General features: G+C 44.9%; 1 protein-coding gene across 2 annotated transcripts in view; it reads left to right on the top strand.

Moving 5' to 3' along the window:
* Positions 1 to 2,196: 2,196 nt before the first annotated feature.
* The window catches only part of ass1 (argininosuccinate synthase 1), a 96,743-nt gene continuing 82,583 nt past the window's right edge, over positions 2,197 to 16,356 (top strand). The window contains exons 1-2 of one of the 2 annotated variants that reach the window (XM_033049101.1): positions 2,197 to 2,343; positions 12,024 to 12,154. In XM_033049101.1, the coding sequence (XP_032904992.1) occupies positions 12,029 to 12,154 (126 nt within the window). In that variant the 5' untranslated portion in view covers positions 2,197 to 2,343; positions 12,024 to 12,028. The remainder of the gene's footprint in view (positions 2,344 to 12,023; positions 12,155 to 16,356) is intronic. The other variant, XM_033049102.1, reaches the window with a different exon arrangement.

Genomic DNA, 16,356 nt, shown 5'->3' on the forward strand with positions numbered 1-16,356 from the left:
CCTGTGCAATTAACAAAAACTGTTGCGTCATAGCAGTTGGAATTGACGTGCAAATGACTTGCAAAAATCACTTCATTTTAATACTTTTTTTAAGGTATCTATATTTTATTTTTCTTAATTGGAACTTCCACTCAGAACAAGATTTTTAGATATTTATCAGCAGAGTGCTTCGCTCTGCTTTTCCATGTTGTGAGCTCTGGAACAGCTGGCTGCCCAGTTACAGGATTGATGTACATGATCATGAGGGACATGGATAAAATGAACGCTCACAGTCTTTTCCCCCAAGGTAGAGGATTCTAAAACTAGTGGGCATAGGCTAAAGGTAGACAAAAATGCGGGAGAAACTCAGCGGGTGAGGCAGCATCTATGGAGCGAAGGAAAAGATGACGTTTCGGGTCAAGACCCTTCTTTAGACTGAAACGTCTCGACCCGAAACATCACCTATTCCTTCGCTCCATAGATGCTGCCTCACCCGCTACGTTTCTCCAGCATTTTTTTGTCTACCTTCGATTTCTCCAGCATCTGCAGTTCTTTCTTGGGCATAGGCTAAAGGTGAGAGGGGTAAAATTTAATGGAGGCTTCAGAGGCAACTTATACACAGAGGGTGGCCTGTATCTGGATTGAACTGCCAGAGGAAACTATGGAAGTGGGTACAATCACAACTTTTAAAATACATTTGGACAGGTATATGGATAGATAGGAAACGTTGAGATAGATGTGGAACAAACGTAGGCAAAGGGGATTAGTTCTGTATGCTAACATGCTAACACGTATTATGTACAGTTTTTGTCTCCTAATTTGAGGAAGGACATACTTGTGATTGAGGCAGTGCAGCGTAGGTTCACGAGATTGATCCCTGGGATGGCGGGACTGTCATATGAGGAAAGATTGAAAAGACTAGGCTTGTATTCACTGGAGTTTAGAAGGATGAGGGGGGGGGGGGGGGGATCTTATACTGTAGAAGGTTCACCAGTGTCTCTTCTTCCTGAGGAGACTAAAGAAGGTCCATCTGTCTCCTCAGATTCTGGTGAACTTCTACTGCTGCACCATCGAGAGCATCCTTACCAACTGTATCACAGTATGGTATGGCAACTGCTCTGTCTCCGACTGGAAAGCACTACAGAGGGTGGTGAAAACTGCCCAATGCATCATCGGTTCCTCACTCCCCTCCATTGAGTCTGTCCAAAGCAAGCGATGTCTGCGAAGGGCGCGCAGCATCGTCAAGGACTGCTCTCACCCCAGCCATAGACTGTTTACCCTCCTCCCATCTGGAAGGCGCTACAGGTCTCTCCGTTGCCGGACCAGCAGGTTCAGGAACAGCTTCTTCCCTGCGGCTGTTACACTACTTAGCTCTGCACCTGGGTGATTGCCAGTCACCCCCCGGGACACTCCTTCCTCCAGAAAATTTGCACTCCTACAACTGTTGTACATATATATATTTTACTGCTCATTATTCTATGTTCGCTCTTCTGGGTGAGATGCTAACTGCATTTCCTTGTCTCTGTACCGTACACTGCACAATGACAATAAAGATTGAATCTGAATCTGAATCTGAGAAACATATAAAATTATAAAAGGACTGGACAAGCTAGATGCAGGAAAATTTTTCCCAATGTTGGGCGAGTCCAGAACCAGGGGCCACAGTCTTAGAATAAAGGGGAAACCATTTAAGACTGAGGTGAGAAGAAACGTTTTCACCCAGAGAGTTGTGAAATTGTGGAATTCCCTGCCACAGAGGTCAGTGGAGGCAAAGTCACTGGATCGATTTAAGAGAGAGTTAGATAGAACTCTTGGGGCTAGCTAGTTGAATCAAGGGATATGGGGAGAAGGCAGGCACGGGTTATTGATTGGGGACGATCCTCCTGCACCTATTTTCTATGTTTCTATAACATGAGCAGCACGGAAAGATGGGCCGAAGGGCCGGTTTCCGTGCTGGGCAGCTCTTTAACTCTATGCTCTTCTCTGGCTCCACCGACCAAAGTATCAAGTGGAAGACCCGAAGGGTTCAATAGACCTGTTGAGGGTCGGGCGCCCGGCATCAGAGCAGAGAGGCGGGGATGCGCAGCGCAGCGCTGACGGCCGGGCCGTGGTGAAGGCGGGGCGGGTGGTGACGGCCGGGTCAGGCCGTGGCCGCAGGAGGGAGGGAGGGAGGGAGGCGGGGAGCGGCGTGGGTGGGGGGTGAAGCCGCCTCCCCTCGTCCCACCCCCCGCTCCATTGGCCACATTCGTCCTGCCCCTGGGGGCGAGTCTACGCAGCGGCAGCGCCGACAGGAGTTAAAGTGAAGCGCTGAGGGGTAGAGCGGACTCACTCACTCACACACACAGCGGCGACTCCTGCACACAGGTGAGTGGCAGCGCGGCGGCGGCTAGCGGCAAGCGGCAAGCGGCAAACACGGGGCACAGGTGCGGCGGCGATCCTCACGTAGAGCGGGTGGGTCACGGACAGACAGCGACCACTCGGGTGGAGTGCAGAGCTGACCGACACACAGACAGACAGAGACACACACACACACACAGATACAAACACACACACACACACACATCAGCGGGGCACAGTGAGGGGGACACACAGGTGAGTGAGATCCACAGGCGAGTGAGATCCACAGGTGAGTGAGATCCACAGGTGAGTGAGATCCACAGGCGAGTGAGATCCACAGCACAGCGCCCACAGGTGCGACGGGACACAAGCACCGGGGACACGCAGGTGATGGCAACCAACCTCGGGTAGAGGGGGTACAGAGAGGTGAGAGTGGAACGGGCAGGGCAGGGCAGGCAGGACTAGTGTGGGGAGGCAGACAGGTGAGGTTGCAACCCCCCCCCTCCCCCAGGTAGAGCAGGTGACCCGCAACAAACATCCTCGGACCGCCCTACCTGCCCATTACACTGCCTTTATTTAAACTATTTGGTCTACATTTCCGCAAATAAATCCTCTGACAGAGTAGGTCCCATCCCTAAAGATTGACCATCCATCCGCTCCCACAGACCCTGCCTGATCTGCTGAGTTCTTCCAACAGTTTTTTTTTTTGCTCCAAAATTATTGTTTTTGCGGTACAAACTAAAGCTGCCCCAAGTGCAGGTGCAGGGGATAACATTGGTGCCCTTGGCCCCAGCTCCAATGCAGTTGCATCACTCTGTTGGCATCCTGCCCTGAAAAAGTTGACCTGTGAAATCTAAGACTCCTGTGTCAATGAAGTGAGAAGTTCTTTTTTCACTTCCAGGCTTAGATACAGGTTTATTATTCTCATGCATACCGAGATACAGAGAAAAGCTTTTGTTTGTGTATTATCCAGTTAAATCAAATCATGTTGTACTTGTGTACAATCAAGCCACAATGTTGCTGCTGGTAGAGCTGCTGCCTCACAGTGCCAGAGACCCACATTCAAACCTGAGCTCTGGTGCTGACTTTGCGGAGTATGCATGTCCTTCTTGAGGCAGCATGGGTTCAACTCCCAGTTGCTCTGTTTTCCTCCCACATTCCAAAGATGTGCACGTTTGTAGGTTAATTGGCCTTTCTAAATTGCCCCTGGTGTAGGCAAGGATGCGAAAATTGCTAGATTTTGGGCTGCTAATTTAGCTGAAAACGCCACATTTTAGCTGAAATTGTCAGTTTAACCCTTATGCTACACATTGTAAGGGAGCATAACATTTTAACATTACAATAAACTAACATGAGGTGGTTGATGCATGGAAAGAGAAGCTGGATGCAAGGGAGAAAAGAATATGTTCATAGTTTTAGATGATTTAGTGGGGAAGGAATCCCTATTCCCTTTATCATGTATCTGTACACTCAGGGTGGCTCGAGTTTAATCATGTATTGTCTTTCCGCTGACTGATTACCACGCAACAAAAGTGTTTCACTGCACTTCGGTACACAAGACAATGAACAAAACAATTACACTTTATAACTGTGCTACAGGTTGTATGGAAGATGACTGCCAGTAATTCACTATTTCCTTGTCATGTTACTGAAGACTTTGCTGTGATTGGTTCTTGTTCTGTTTGCTACACACAGCTGCTGTGGCAAGACTCATGTAATGGATGTGCTTTGTTACACAATTTACTCCCACATGTCCATTTAAAAAATGTTTTATCTGACAGTGATGAAATGCAAATGAATACCGGTTGCTGTAGAGTGGACCAAGGTCTGCTGAACATATTTTAAATGAGCAGCCACATAAAATTATATTAACATCTGAGTTGACATTTGATTTGTAACTGCGCTCATTGCCTCTAGGCTATAGCTTCATATTTGTTGGACCAAATAATAAGATCAAGTATCGGGCCTTTAGGATAAGGTGTGGTGCACTTGCTTTTGTTCATGGGGCTAAGTTTAACCATTTTAGGAACTTGATTATCTTTTAAAACTGGAATCTTATCAGATTGCATACAAGTGAAGTTTATTGTATCAGGCTTCCTGGGTCTCCTGTTGTTGATCTTACTCATGGCCCTCACTGGATGGTTCGTGGGGGAGGGGTACCAGTCACGCAGCTGGTAGAACTGCTGCCTCACAGCGCAAGAGACCCATGTTTGATCCTGACCTCGGGTGCTGTTTGTGTAAAGTTTGCACATTCTCCCCATGACTGAGCTTCCTCTGGGTGCTTTGTTTTCCTCCCACATCCCAAAGACGGGCGGCTTGATAGGGTAGTTGGTCTTTGTGAATTACCCCTTGTGCATAGTGTGTGGCTGAGAGTGTGGGATAACATCGAACCAATGTGAATGGGTGATCGATGGTCCATGTGGATTCTGTGGGCCGAAGGGCCACTTTCATGCTGTGCCTTTAAACGTATATTAAACTTCCCAGGAATTTTGCAGCTGTTAAATTGACATGTGTAGTTTTAGTTCAGCTCAAAAAATGTGACATGGCATTAGAAAAGTGAAGGCACAGAGATAATTGTGGAAGTATCAATCCTCCCTTGAATCAACCTGCATTTTCTTCATTAAAATTTATATTCTTGGAAAATTCCATCATCAACATTTGTACAGCAAATTAGTTTTTTAATTGATTGAAAGATGCAGGTTGGAAACAAGCCCTTTGGCCCACTGAGTCTACATCAACCACCAATGTAAACTTTGGACAGGTAAATGGATAGGAAGGTTTTGGAGGGATATGGGCCAAATGCAGGGGAATGGGATTAGCCCAGCATGCCAACTTGGTCTGCATGGACAAGGTGGAGAGAATGGCCTGTTTCCATGCTGTAGTGTTGGGACGACAGATGGCACAATGGGCTAAGTGTTCGGCTGGCGACCGGAAGGTGGCCGGTTCGAATCCCGCTTGGAGTGCATACTGTCGTTGTGTCCTTGGGCAAGACACTTCACCCACCTTTGCCTGTGTGTGAATGTGTGTGAGTGATTGGTGGTGGTCGGAGGGGCCGTAGGCGCAGAATGGCAGCCACACTTCCGTCAGTCTGCCCCAGGGCAGCTGTGGCTACAGAAGTAGCTTACCACCACCGAGTGTGACTGAGGAGTGAATGGATAATGCGATGTAAAGCGCCTTGAGTATTAGAAAGGCGCTATATAAATCCCATCCATTATTATTATTATTAGTGTTCGATGTGTGTTACATTGTTTAAGTATCGAACAAATGGCGATAGAAGCGTTTCGTGTTAATTCGGTTATCTGCAGTAGAATTGGCAGACTGTTCTTGAGTAATAAATGTTTAACTACAGCGTGTGGTAGCAGAACTACTTGCATTGAATTCTAGTTTAAAATCCATTGAATTATGAGATTATCATTCTGTGGGAATGATAACCTCTTAAATGACACTGGGCTAATGCAATTTTAAAAATTGATTAAACACTGTTCAAAAATGCTGTCATGATTTTGTTTTTCTAATGGCACAAATAATACATTGTTTAAAAAAAGGTTGGAGTTGCTTTACTACTTTGCTACAGTAGACGGCAACAATCTCTGCGGAAGAACAGAGCTCGTTATTTTTATCTGTGTTTGTGCATACTCTGGGAGTCGCTGAAAGATTTCTCTCTCCACAAACTCTCTGACTTGCTAATTCGTATCACAAATGTTGTGTCAATGTAGCTGTGTTGAAAGTAGATTGGTGTAACAACCAAAGTTTCAACTTTGAATACATTCTTCCCCTCATAAAACGTCCAACTAAACAACAACCAGCTATTTCAATCACTGTAATAAAAAGTGGATAAACTGGATACATCCAATTTTTAATTAAAAAATAAAACAATGGGAACATTTATGCAATTGATTCCTTACGGTTACTTGCTGTTACAGCAGCTACCATGCATTATTGCAACATGTACATCCTATCTGCTGATGATTAGCTAACACCAGTCAAATCAGATCACCTCTCAATAATTACAAATGGGAGGTGCCGCCTTTAGCTTTAGCCTTATTATTGCAATGTGTACCGAGGTACAGTGAAAAGCTTGTTTTGCATGCCATCCAATCAGATCAGATAATATACACAAATATAATAAAGTCAATCTGTAGAGCAAAGAGGGAGATACATACATCTCACCATTACAATGCAATAGTTCCAGAGACAAAGTCCAATATCCGCAATGGGGCAGAAGCAAATCAGACAGTACCCTAGCTTATGGAAGGACTGTTCAGAATCCTGAAAACAGTGGTGGAATCAGCTGTTCACAAGTTCACCAGATATAGGAGTAGAATTAGGCCATTCGGCCCATTGAGTCTACTCTGCCATTCAATCATGGCTGATTTCTACCTCCTAATCCCATTTTCCTGCCTTCTCCCCATACCCCTGACACCTGTTCTAATCAAGAATTTGTCTATCTCTGCCTTAAAAAAAAAAAAAAAATCCACTGACTTGGCCTCCACAGCCTCTGTGGCAATGAGTTCCACGAGATTGTTCCTGAGTCTGGTGGTGTATACTTTCAAGCTTCTGTATTTTTTGCCGTGCAAAAATAAGGAGGGGGAAAGACTGGTGGATTATGTTGGCTGCTTTCCTGAGGCAGTGCGTAGCAAGTGTATGTTGTAGAAGGTGTTCAAAGTGGGAAAACAATGGCAGAGACCCAAGGAACTGCAGAAACTGGAACCTTGAGCAACAGGTGCTGCAGCAAATATCCAGTTTTATGAATCGCGGAGAATAGGTTATAAATGACTTGTGTTGGCTGCTTTCCTGAGGCAGTGCGTAGCAAGTACACACTTGCCCTAACAGCTGACAATACACAAAATCTGATAAAAATCAGTGCTGCACGAGCACAACCTGTCAGGCATTTTTTTTGTGGCGGAAAGGACTGGCAACATTTCAGAATGAGGGCTGGACAAATCGTAGCAAGTGATAAGTGGATACAGGTGAGGGGAGTGACTGGCAGATGGGTAGAGGAAGTAACAAGGGCTGGAGATGAAAAGAAGACAAAGGGAGTCAGATAAGGACAGAATGTAGAGGTGGAGGGAGAAATATGGATGGTTTATTATTGTCACATGTACTGAGGTATGGTGAAATCCATTGTTTTGCATGGTATCCAAACACGGAGAGCAGAGGCTAGTCATTCTATAGAAACATAGAAACATAGAAATTAGGTGCAGGAGTAGGCCATTCGGCCCTTCGAGCCTGCACCGCCATTCAATATGATCATGGCTGATCATCCAACTCAGTATCCCGTACCTGCCTTCTCTCCATACCCTCTGATCCCCTTAGCCACAAGGGCCACATCTAACTCCCTCTTAAATATAGCCAATGAACTGGCCTCGACTACCCTCTGTGGCAGGGAGTTCCAGAGATTCACCACTCTCTGTGTGAAAAAAGTTCTTCTCATCTCGGTTTTAAAGGATTTCCCCCTTATCCTTAAGCTGTGACCCCTTGTCCTGGACTTCCCCAACATCGGGAGCAATCTTCCTGCATCTAGCCTGTCCAACCCCTTAAGACAGTAATTGTGTGGCAAATTGTTGGGAAAATCTCCAAATAGCGCAAAGCATTGCAAGAGGCAGGTGTTAATGATGGGAAGCATTGTGAGGGGGGGGGGGGAAGGTTGTGTCTGAATTATGATGACATTTGTTTAAAGATGTAATGAGAAGTGTTCCCGTGTTCACCTTGCATGTTAGCTAGGACTTTGACCGGTCCTTCGATGGAGAGGGTAAAGTCAAGAGAGTTTAAAGGGAAATGGTAAACAGTTTGTGTGTTGACAGAAAGCAAAGGGTAATATTCACGAGTGCTTGTTTGTCACAATCGATTACATTCTTCCTTGCTGCAACTTAAAAGGCTTGGATTTAATCTGAATTGTTGTCAGGTGCATATTGGGCTAGTTCCAATTGCCCCATAACTCTCTAAACCCTTCCTATCTGTGGGTTTGTCCAAATGTCTTTTAAAAGTTATAATGTATCCACTTCTATAGCTTTTGTACAGTACTAGCTTTTGTGGTTATATGCAAAAAGATTTGGCTTGGTTAAATTTAATTGAGAAGTTTGCCTCCGCAACCAAAAAGTGGGAGCATGGTTGATATTGAGGAAGGAAATTCTAAGCCGTAGGAAATATCAATGTATTGCTGAGATGGACCAAAGATGCAGATGCATTTCTGTCCTGAGGAGTGTGAGGTGATTCATTTGTGGACGACAAACTAGGCAAGAGTGCAAGATTAAAGGTAGGGCAGTCAGTTACGGAACTAACTCAGGGAAGTAAGTCAGCCTGAACAAGGGTTTCAACCCAAAATGTTACCCATTCCATCTCTCCAGAGATGCTGCCTGGCCTGCTGAGTTGCTCCAGCATTTTGTGTCCATCTTTGATTTAAACCAGCATCTGCAGTTCCTTCATACGCAAGTTAGGGAGCATGTCCACTAATTCCTGAATGCAGCATAAAGGGTAGGTAAGGTGTTGACCATCTGGAGAGGAGGACACAAAATGCTGGAGAAATTCAGCGGGTGAGGCAGCATCTATGGAGATAAGGAATGGGTGACGTTTCGGGTCAAGACTCTTCTTCAGACTGATGGGGGGGGGGGGGGGGGGGGAAGATAGAAAGTGGGTGGAGACAGTAGGACTTGTAGGAGAACTGGGGAGGGGAAGGAGGGAGAAAGCAAGGGCTATCTGAAATGAGAGAAGTCAATGTTCATACCGCTGGGGTGTAAGCTACCCGAGCGAAATATAAGATACTGTTCCTCCAATTTGTGCTGGGCCTCACTCTGACAATGGAGGAGGCCCAGGACAAAAAGGTCAGATTGGGAATGGGAGGGGGAGTTGAAGTGCTGAGCAACCGGGAGATCTGGTTGGTTACGGCGGACTGAGCGGAGGTGTTCAGCGAAACGATCGCCGAGCCTGCGCTTGGTCTCGCCGATGTAGAGAGGTTGACTCCTGGAACAGTGGATGCAGTAGATGAGGTTGGAGGAGGTGCAAGTGAACCTCTGCCTCACCTGGAAAGACTGATTGGGTCCTTGGATGAAGTCGAAGGGGGAGGTAAAGGGACAGGAGGTGGAGTATTAGCCATAATTTTATTGCAAGGTGGAGCAGGCTTTAAGGACATTTACATGACATTTGGGCATGTACTTGGATAAGAAAGTTTTGGAGATATGTGGACAACTGGGAGTAGCTTAGATGGGGCATCTTGTTCGGCATGAGCGAAGGGGCTGTCTTGTGCTGTATGACCCTATGGTTGAATGTTCCGCTGTTATTTTTCTAAATGGATCCTTGCCTTCATTTGCTAAGACATAGAACACACTAGCAAGGAGGGAATTCTGGAACAACACAAAGCATTAGTTGGGTCCCATTAGAGTACTGTGTAGTTCGAGCCATCACACTGAAGAGAGGGTGCAGAGGATATTGTCAAGGATGATGCCAGGGCAGAAGAATTATAGTTGGGAGAGGGGACTGTCTCGGTTACGATTGTTTTCTTTGAAATAAAATTGGATTTATGGGGACCTTTAAGGTGTACCCAATTCTCAAAGTCTAGGCAAAGTAAGCTGTAAGAAACTGTTTCTCTTGGCAGAGAAGTTGATAACCAAGAGTCAAGAATGTTTCATTGCCATTTGCAGTGGGACAGGAACAGCGTAATCACATGGAACAGCACAGGAACTAGCCCTTCGGCCCACAATGTCCATGCAGAACCTGCTAAACCAGTCTCATCATGTGATCCATATCCCTCGATTCCTTGCATATGCATGAGCGTATCTTAAACCCCCACCACCCCCCCCCCCCCCCCCCCCCCCCACCTCCCCGCGCAGTCTTTGAAATTCCCTTCCGTATTTGATTTCTTTCTTGCTGCAGCTTTACAGGCACATTAAATCCAATAACTCATTAAATCAATATACAATAAGCAATAATACAAAAGAGTAGACACAAGGAACTGCAGGTGCAAAAAAGGACACAGTGCTGGAGTGACTCAATGAGTCAGGAAGCATCTCTGTAAACATGGATAGGTGATGTTTTGGGTTGGGACCTTTCAGACCCAATAATACAATATGTATTTAGTTATGCTGCATAACCAGACCATGTTAGTGCGAATTAAAGTTCACAGCTCAACCTTATACAGTAGTTCAATGCTGAGGCAGTGCTGTGCAGGGTTTTGTAGTTGATGGGAAGAAACTGTTCATGAACATGGAGGTAACAGTTCTTGGGCTCCTGTACCTCCTTTCCTGATTGTAGCAGTGAGCTGAAAATGTGGATAAGGGCAATAGATTGTAATAATATAAGGACCTGCAAGAAGGTAAGAATAATGCCCCTGTCCCACTTAGGAAACCTGAACGGAAACCTCTGGAGACTTTGCGTCCCACCCGAGGTTTCTGTACAGTTCCCGGAGGTTTTTGTCAGTCTCCCTACCTGCTTCCACTACCTGCAACCTCCGGCAACCACCTGCAACCTCCGGGAACCGCACGGAAACCTTGGGTGGGGCGCAAAGTCTCCAGAGGTTTCCATTCAGGTTTCCTAAGTGGGACAGGGGCATTACACTACCTGTGTCTAGGTAATCATTTGAAGAGTTTCAAAACCTCCAGTGCCATAACCTCGAGCTGAGCAGTCATATTAACTTGCTACAGCCAACTGCTGTCTGTCTGTCTGTCCTTCATCTGCTGTTGTTCCATTATCTCGAGTTTTCCATTCTGAATCACTTCACGAATCAATTCTTAACATTTGTGCCGTATTAATGTAATGTGAATGATCTACTGTTAGTTTCCAGTAGCAGAACTTCAAAAGACTTTTGACTGTTAGCCATTGAAAACGACATTAGTATAGCGAGCCTCGGCCAAAGCATTGTTTTGATAATTAGTGATTGTGAAATGATTCCTGCTCTTTCATTTGTCAGAGTGGATCAGCAGAACCATTCTGTTTGGATGTACAGGTACTAACAACCCCTCTTTTCAGCCATGATATAATTATGAATGACACAATCATCGGGCTTATTCTCTTCTTCAGGAGATCGTTTGATCTAGGGTGTTTTTTTTTTTGGAGAGGCAAGAGACTGCAGATGCTGGAATCTTGAGCAAACTACAAAGTGCTGGAGGAACTTGGTGGGTGTTCCGTTGCCTCAGGCAGCATCAGTGGAGGGAATGGACAGATAACGTTTCAGGCCAGGGGCTCTTCTTCAGACTGACTCAAAAGGTTGTCCGTCTATCTTCAGACTTGTGTCTCGATCTGAAACGTCGTCTGTCCATTCCCTCCACCGATGCTACCTGACCATCTGCATTCCTCTAATGCTCTGTATTTTGATCTATTTTTTATATGCCTAGGATAAGTGTGTAAACATGTTAAACTTACAGCCTGTTCTCTGTCAGTCTTAAAACTGGATATTTAAAGTTCTGATGAAGGGTCTTTGACCTGAAACTTTAACTGTGTCTTCACAGATGTTACCTGACCCGTCGAGTGTGTCTTTATTCCACCATCTGCAGTTCTGTTGATTTTTGATATTTATTGTTGTTCGCTATTTCATCTTTTAAATGTGATGGAAACAATTTTTTAATCAAATTCTGAGAATATTTATCAATAATTTTGCTTTTCAATGGACAGTTATGGTAATGTTTGATAACCTTGTTTTCTTTCTCCTCTTTCCCCTCTCCTCCCCCCCCCCCCCCCCCCCCCCCCCTCCTTATTTCCCCCTCCCATTCCCTAAGGCTAAATGGCTCAAAAAGCTCAAATGGCTCAATCAAAAGGCACCGTGGTTCTTGCCTACAGCGGTGGTTTGGACACCTCGTGTATTCTGGTCTGGTTGAGGGAACAAGGATATGAAGTTATTGCTTATCTGGTGAGAATAATTTGTAGTTGTACTGTTAGTTTATCAATGTGTGAATTAATCCCCATTCACTGGCACAATGCTAAAATGTTTAACATGTATAGAGAGAGATTCTATTGCATAATGCAACGTAGTGAGTAATGAGAGTTTTGAATAAAAATTTGATAGGATTGATAATCCATGTATTGTTTTCATGCTTTAGGAAACGGCAGTCTAGTCCCTGCATAAGAGAACATGCTAGAGGTGTTTTTGTGTCTACGTGATTTGCTGTGAATGATTCCACTGACATGCACTCTGTTTTCAATTTATCGATTGCATTTTTGCCTTCAGTACAAATCTTTTTTTCTAAAAGTCAAACTGATTGCATTTGGTTCAAGGTGTCATTGAAAGACCAAACTGGCCACTAGGTTGCTCTTTCCAAATGTTGCACTTAACTCGTTGGATAAGGTCCTGGCTGGCCAATTCCAACTGAACGAAACAAATGACTCGTGGATGGCTGGTGCACAGGGAAGTGAGGGCCGGAGTGTACAGTTGATAATTAGCGGGGAAACAGGGGCATTGAGTCAGTCATGTTGTAGTTTATAGGACTTTGGTTAGGCTGTATTTGGAGTGTTGTGTGCAGTTCATTACAGGAAGGACGTGGAAGGTCTGGAGAGGGTGCGGGAAGTGGTTTACCAGGATGCTGCCAGGATTAGAGTGTATTAATAATGTGGCGAGTCGGACAAAATTGGATTTTTTTCTGGAGTGTTGGAGGCGAATGGAAGTATATACAATTGAGAGGGATGGGTAGAGTAGAGACGGGATCTATTTCAGGGTGGAAATGGCAAAGACGTACAGGATTGGAGATTAATTGGCCCTCGTGTGTTGGTGAGTGGTTGAATATGGAGGGGGATTGATGACAACATGGAGAGAATAAAGTGTAGGAATAGTGTGTAACCCTGTCCCACTTGGGAAACCTGAACGGAAACCTCTGGAGACTTTGCGCCCCATCTGGAGGTTGCAGGTGGTTGCCGGAGGTTGCAGGTGGTGGAAGCAGATAGGGAGACTGACAAAAACCTCTGGGAACCGCATGGAAACCTTGGGTGGGGCGCAAAGTCTCCATAGGTTTCCATTCAGGTTTCCTTAGTGGGGCAGGGGCATAAAGGTGGTCAATGATCAGTGTGGGCTAAAGGGTCTGTTTCTGTGCTGAACCTTTAACTTGTACATGGAGCATTTGAAAATGTGTTTGCTTTCTTGCTAATTCCATCTGTAACTGATTAAAACCCATGGCCAACTTGGGTGGGGGGGGGCGGTAAAGATCACTGTTTGCTGTGATATGCACAGAGTTGCGTGTTAGCCCTATCATACCGCATAATATCTCACTGACCTACATCCGGCAACTGTTCACACTCCACCACTTCCCCAAAGGAATATTCCGCTTTGTTTCTTGTTAGTTTTTCCTTCCCTCCCTTGGAACCTGCTGGCAGTGATCATTAAGGAGCACTGCTAAAGGTTGCCAGAAGAGTTCTTGAGTGAAATGCCAACTCGTGCTGAAGCTTTGAAGGTGAGCTTGAATTAGAAAAGCATAATCCCTGGGTTCTGTAACATTATCCACTGGGAAAGGATTTGCTTTCCACCACGTTTTTTTTCTTTGGCCAAACTTTTTAGGTAGGTTTCCTCTGCAGTGAACAAATGTTGTGGAGCAAAGAGTTACTGATTCAAGATTCAAGATACATTTAATTGTCACATGTGCCAGATGGCACAGTGAAATGAAATTCCCATACAGCCATACAATAAAAATAAAGAACACAACACACTATAGAATTTGACATAAAACATCCCCACACAGCAGAATCAAAGTTTCCCACTGTGTGCGAAGGCACCAAAGTCAGTCTCTTCCTCCACTGTTCCTCGTGGTCAGGGCCTCCCCAAGCCCTCTACAGTTGCAGCTACGGGCGGCCCGATGTCCAGGACAGTGCCATGGAATGATTATAATGTTATTTGATGTTGTAAGACACAATTGTTCTAAAGATCCATCATGGGACATAAACCGCACAAAGCTCCCTCTGTAATCTTGATTAGTTGCAAGCGGGTGAATGTTTACAGTGCTAATGTAGTTGCTCTAACTTGCTGATTCTAACTTGCTGATTCTTCCTTTTTGAAAAAGGAAAAGTCCATTTCAGCAATGACTTTGCAGCCTGATTTATAGCTGCGATAGTGAGTGCCAGTGCAGATAAGCTTTGGGACTTGCGTAAATATGGTGCTCCCAAACTTGCTGGCTGAGCCATGCCACGCGATTCTCAGCGAGGTTCAAGAGTGTTTAATTACCGACGATGGAGCAACGAAATTCTTCCTTGCTGCAGCTTAACGGGACTGCAATCACAGTAAACACATGCAATGATCAACGATACAATACAGAAGTATACAGCAATTCGTTCTTCCCTCGCACAATTAAAGCATGGAATAATCTCCACCCAACTATAGTTACCCAACCAGATGCAACTAAATTTAGTAGCTCTTTCTTCCCAATAACCCTTTCTGGCTTAAGCCCTCCCTTCACCACCTCCAGTTTAAATTCCATTTGGAATATTTTGGAGGACCAAGAAACCAAGAACCAAGAACAATAAATTAATAATAGTTATACTTGGTAAACATAATAGCACAAAATCAAAGTCCATAGTGCAACTATCTACACGAACTGCCAAAGATCACAGTTGCAGAGGTTAGTATTGTGCAGAGAGACGCTAGTGCTTAAACATATGAAGCTGACAGGGCAGTGGGGAAGTAGGATGGGAATATGATTAAACCATTTTATTTTCATTTTGTGAACTTTACTTGGTGTTTATTAGAAAGCTTTTTTTAAAAAAATATTCTTTAAACTTTTTTGCATATTAGAGTTATTCAGAAACAATGAAAAATCTTGAAACCTTCAACAAATGGCAAAATGGGCAGGAGGCTTCTGCGCTCCAAGGAATCGAGTCCTAGCCTGCCAACCACTCCCTATTACTCAGGCCCATGAGTCATGTCAATGCCCTTGTAGATCTTCCCTGCACTCTTTGCAGCTTAACGACAACTTTCCTGTAGCAGGGTGATCACGATACTCCAAGTGTGGCCTTGCCAATGTGTTGTACAACTGTGTCATAATGTCCCAACATCTATACTCTATTCTCTGATGAAGGCCTAAGGTCTTAATCCTGTCCCTTGGGTTTCTGTCCAAGTAATTGGTTAAATGCAAAAAAAAGGGGGGGGGTGAGGGAGCCAGGAACAGATGACTTTGTCTGCCAGACGCCCGTCACTGCATTGTTTCTTATTTGCGGCATTCTCTTGGCTCCCATCCAGCTTTTACTTTTCAGACTTTCCAAGCCATATCTAGTACATGCACTACGGTTCCTTATCCCAACGATGTTTATTGAACCAGATTTATTTTTACAACAATATAATTGCTGTTAAGGGCAATAACGTATTCTTAATTGCCCCCAGCTTTCTTTGTGGAACAGCTTTCTCCTAGCTAGGTCATTCATCCAGTCCTGTAGATTATATTGGTGTTGTTTCGTGAGTGTAATGTGTACGGAACTGCAGTGAAAAGCTTTTGTCTGCCTGCTATCCAGTTAAATCAAATCAAACTGTAGAGGAGTTCATCAAGCCTGGCACAAGTAGAACCCAGAGTGTAGGATATAACGTTACAGTTACAGAGGAAGTTCAGCTAACAACAGTGTAAGAGCCCCAATGAGATGGGTTAGAAGATTCTGACTACATCCTCACTCATGAGAGGACAGTTCAATACTCTGATAACAGTGAGGGAGGAGCTGTTCCTGAATCTGGTGATATGCATTTTCAAGCTCTTTGCTTCTTCCACATGATGGGAGTGGGGGGTAGATGAGACAACCAGAGTATAAAACTGTCAGTAATTACTTTAGCTGCTCCCACAAGGCAGCATGAAGCGTAGATGGAGTCCGGACTGTGTGATGGACTGGGCTACGCACACAATTCATGGTAATTTCCTGTGGTTGTGGGCAGAGCTGTTCCCAAACCAAGCTGTGATGCATCCTGATAAGATGCTACAGGGCACCTCTATAAGTTAGTAAGAGTCGTTGGAATTGTGCCTCGTTGAATTTTATTTACCTCCAACCTGCCCGCATCTGGTTCCTGTTTCCCATATCCCCCCCCCCCAACACAATCTCATCACTCTGCTCTGAACTCACCAATTGATGGGACCACAAGCAACTGCAAATGCT

Source organism: Amblyraja radiata, chromosome 32 (genome assembly GCF_010909765.2).
Source record: "Amblyraja radiata isolate CabotCenter1 chromosome 32, sAmbRad1.1.pri, whole genome shotgun sequence".
Taxonomy (NCBI): Eukaryota; Metazoa; Chordata; class Chondrichthyes; order Rajiformes; family Rajidae; genus Amblyraja; species Amblyraja radiata.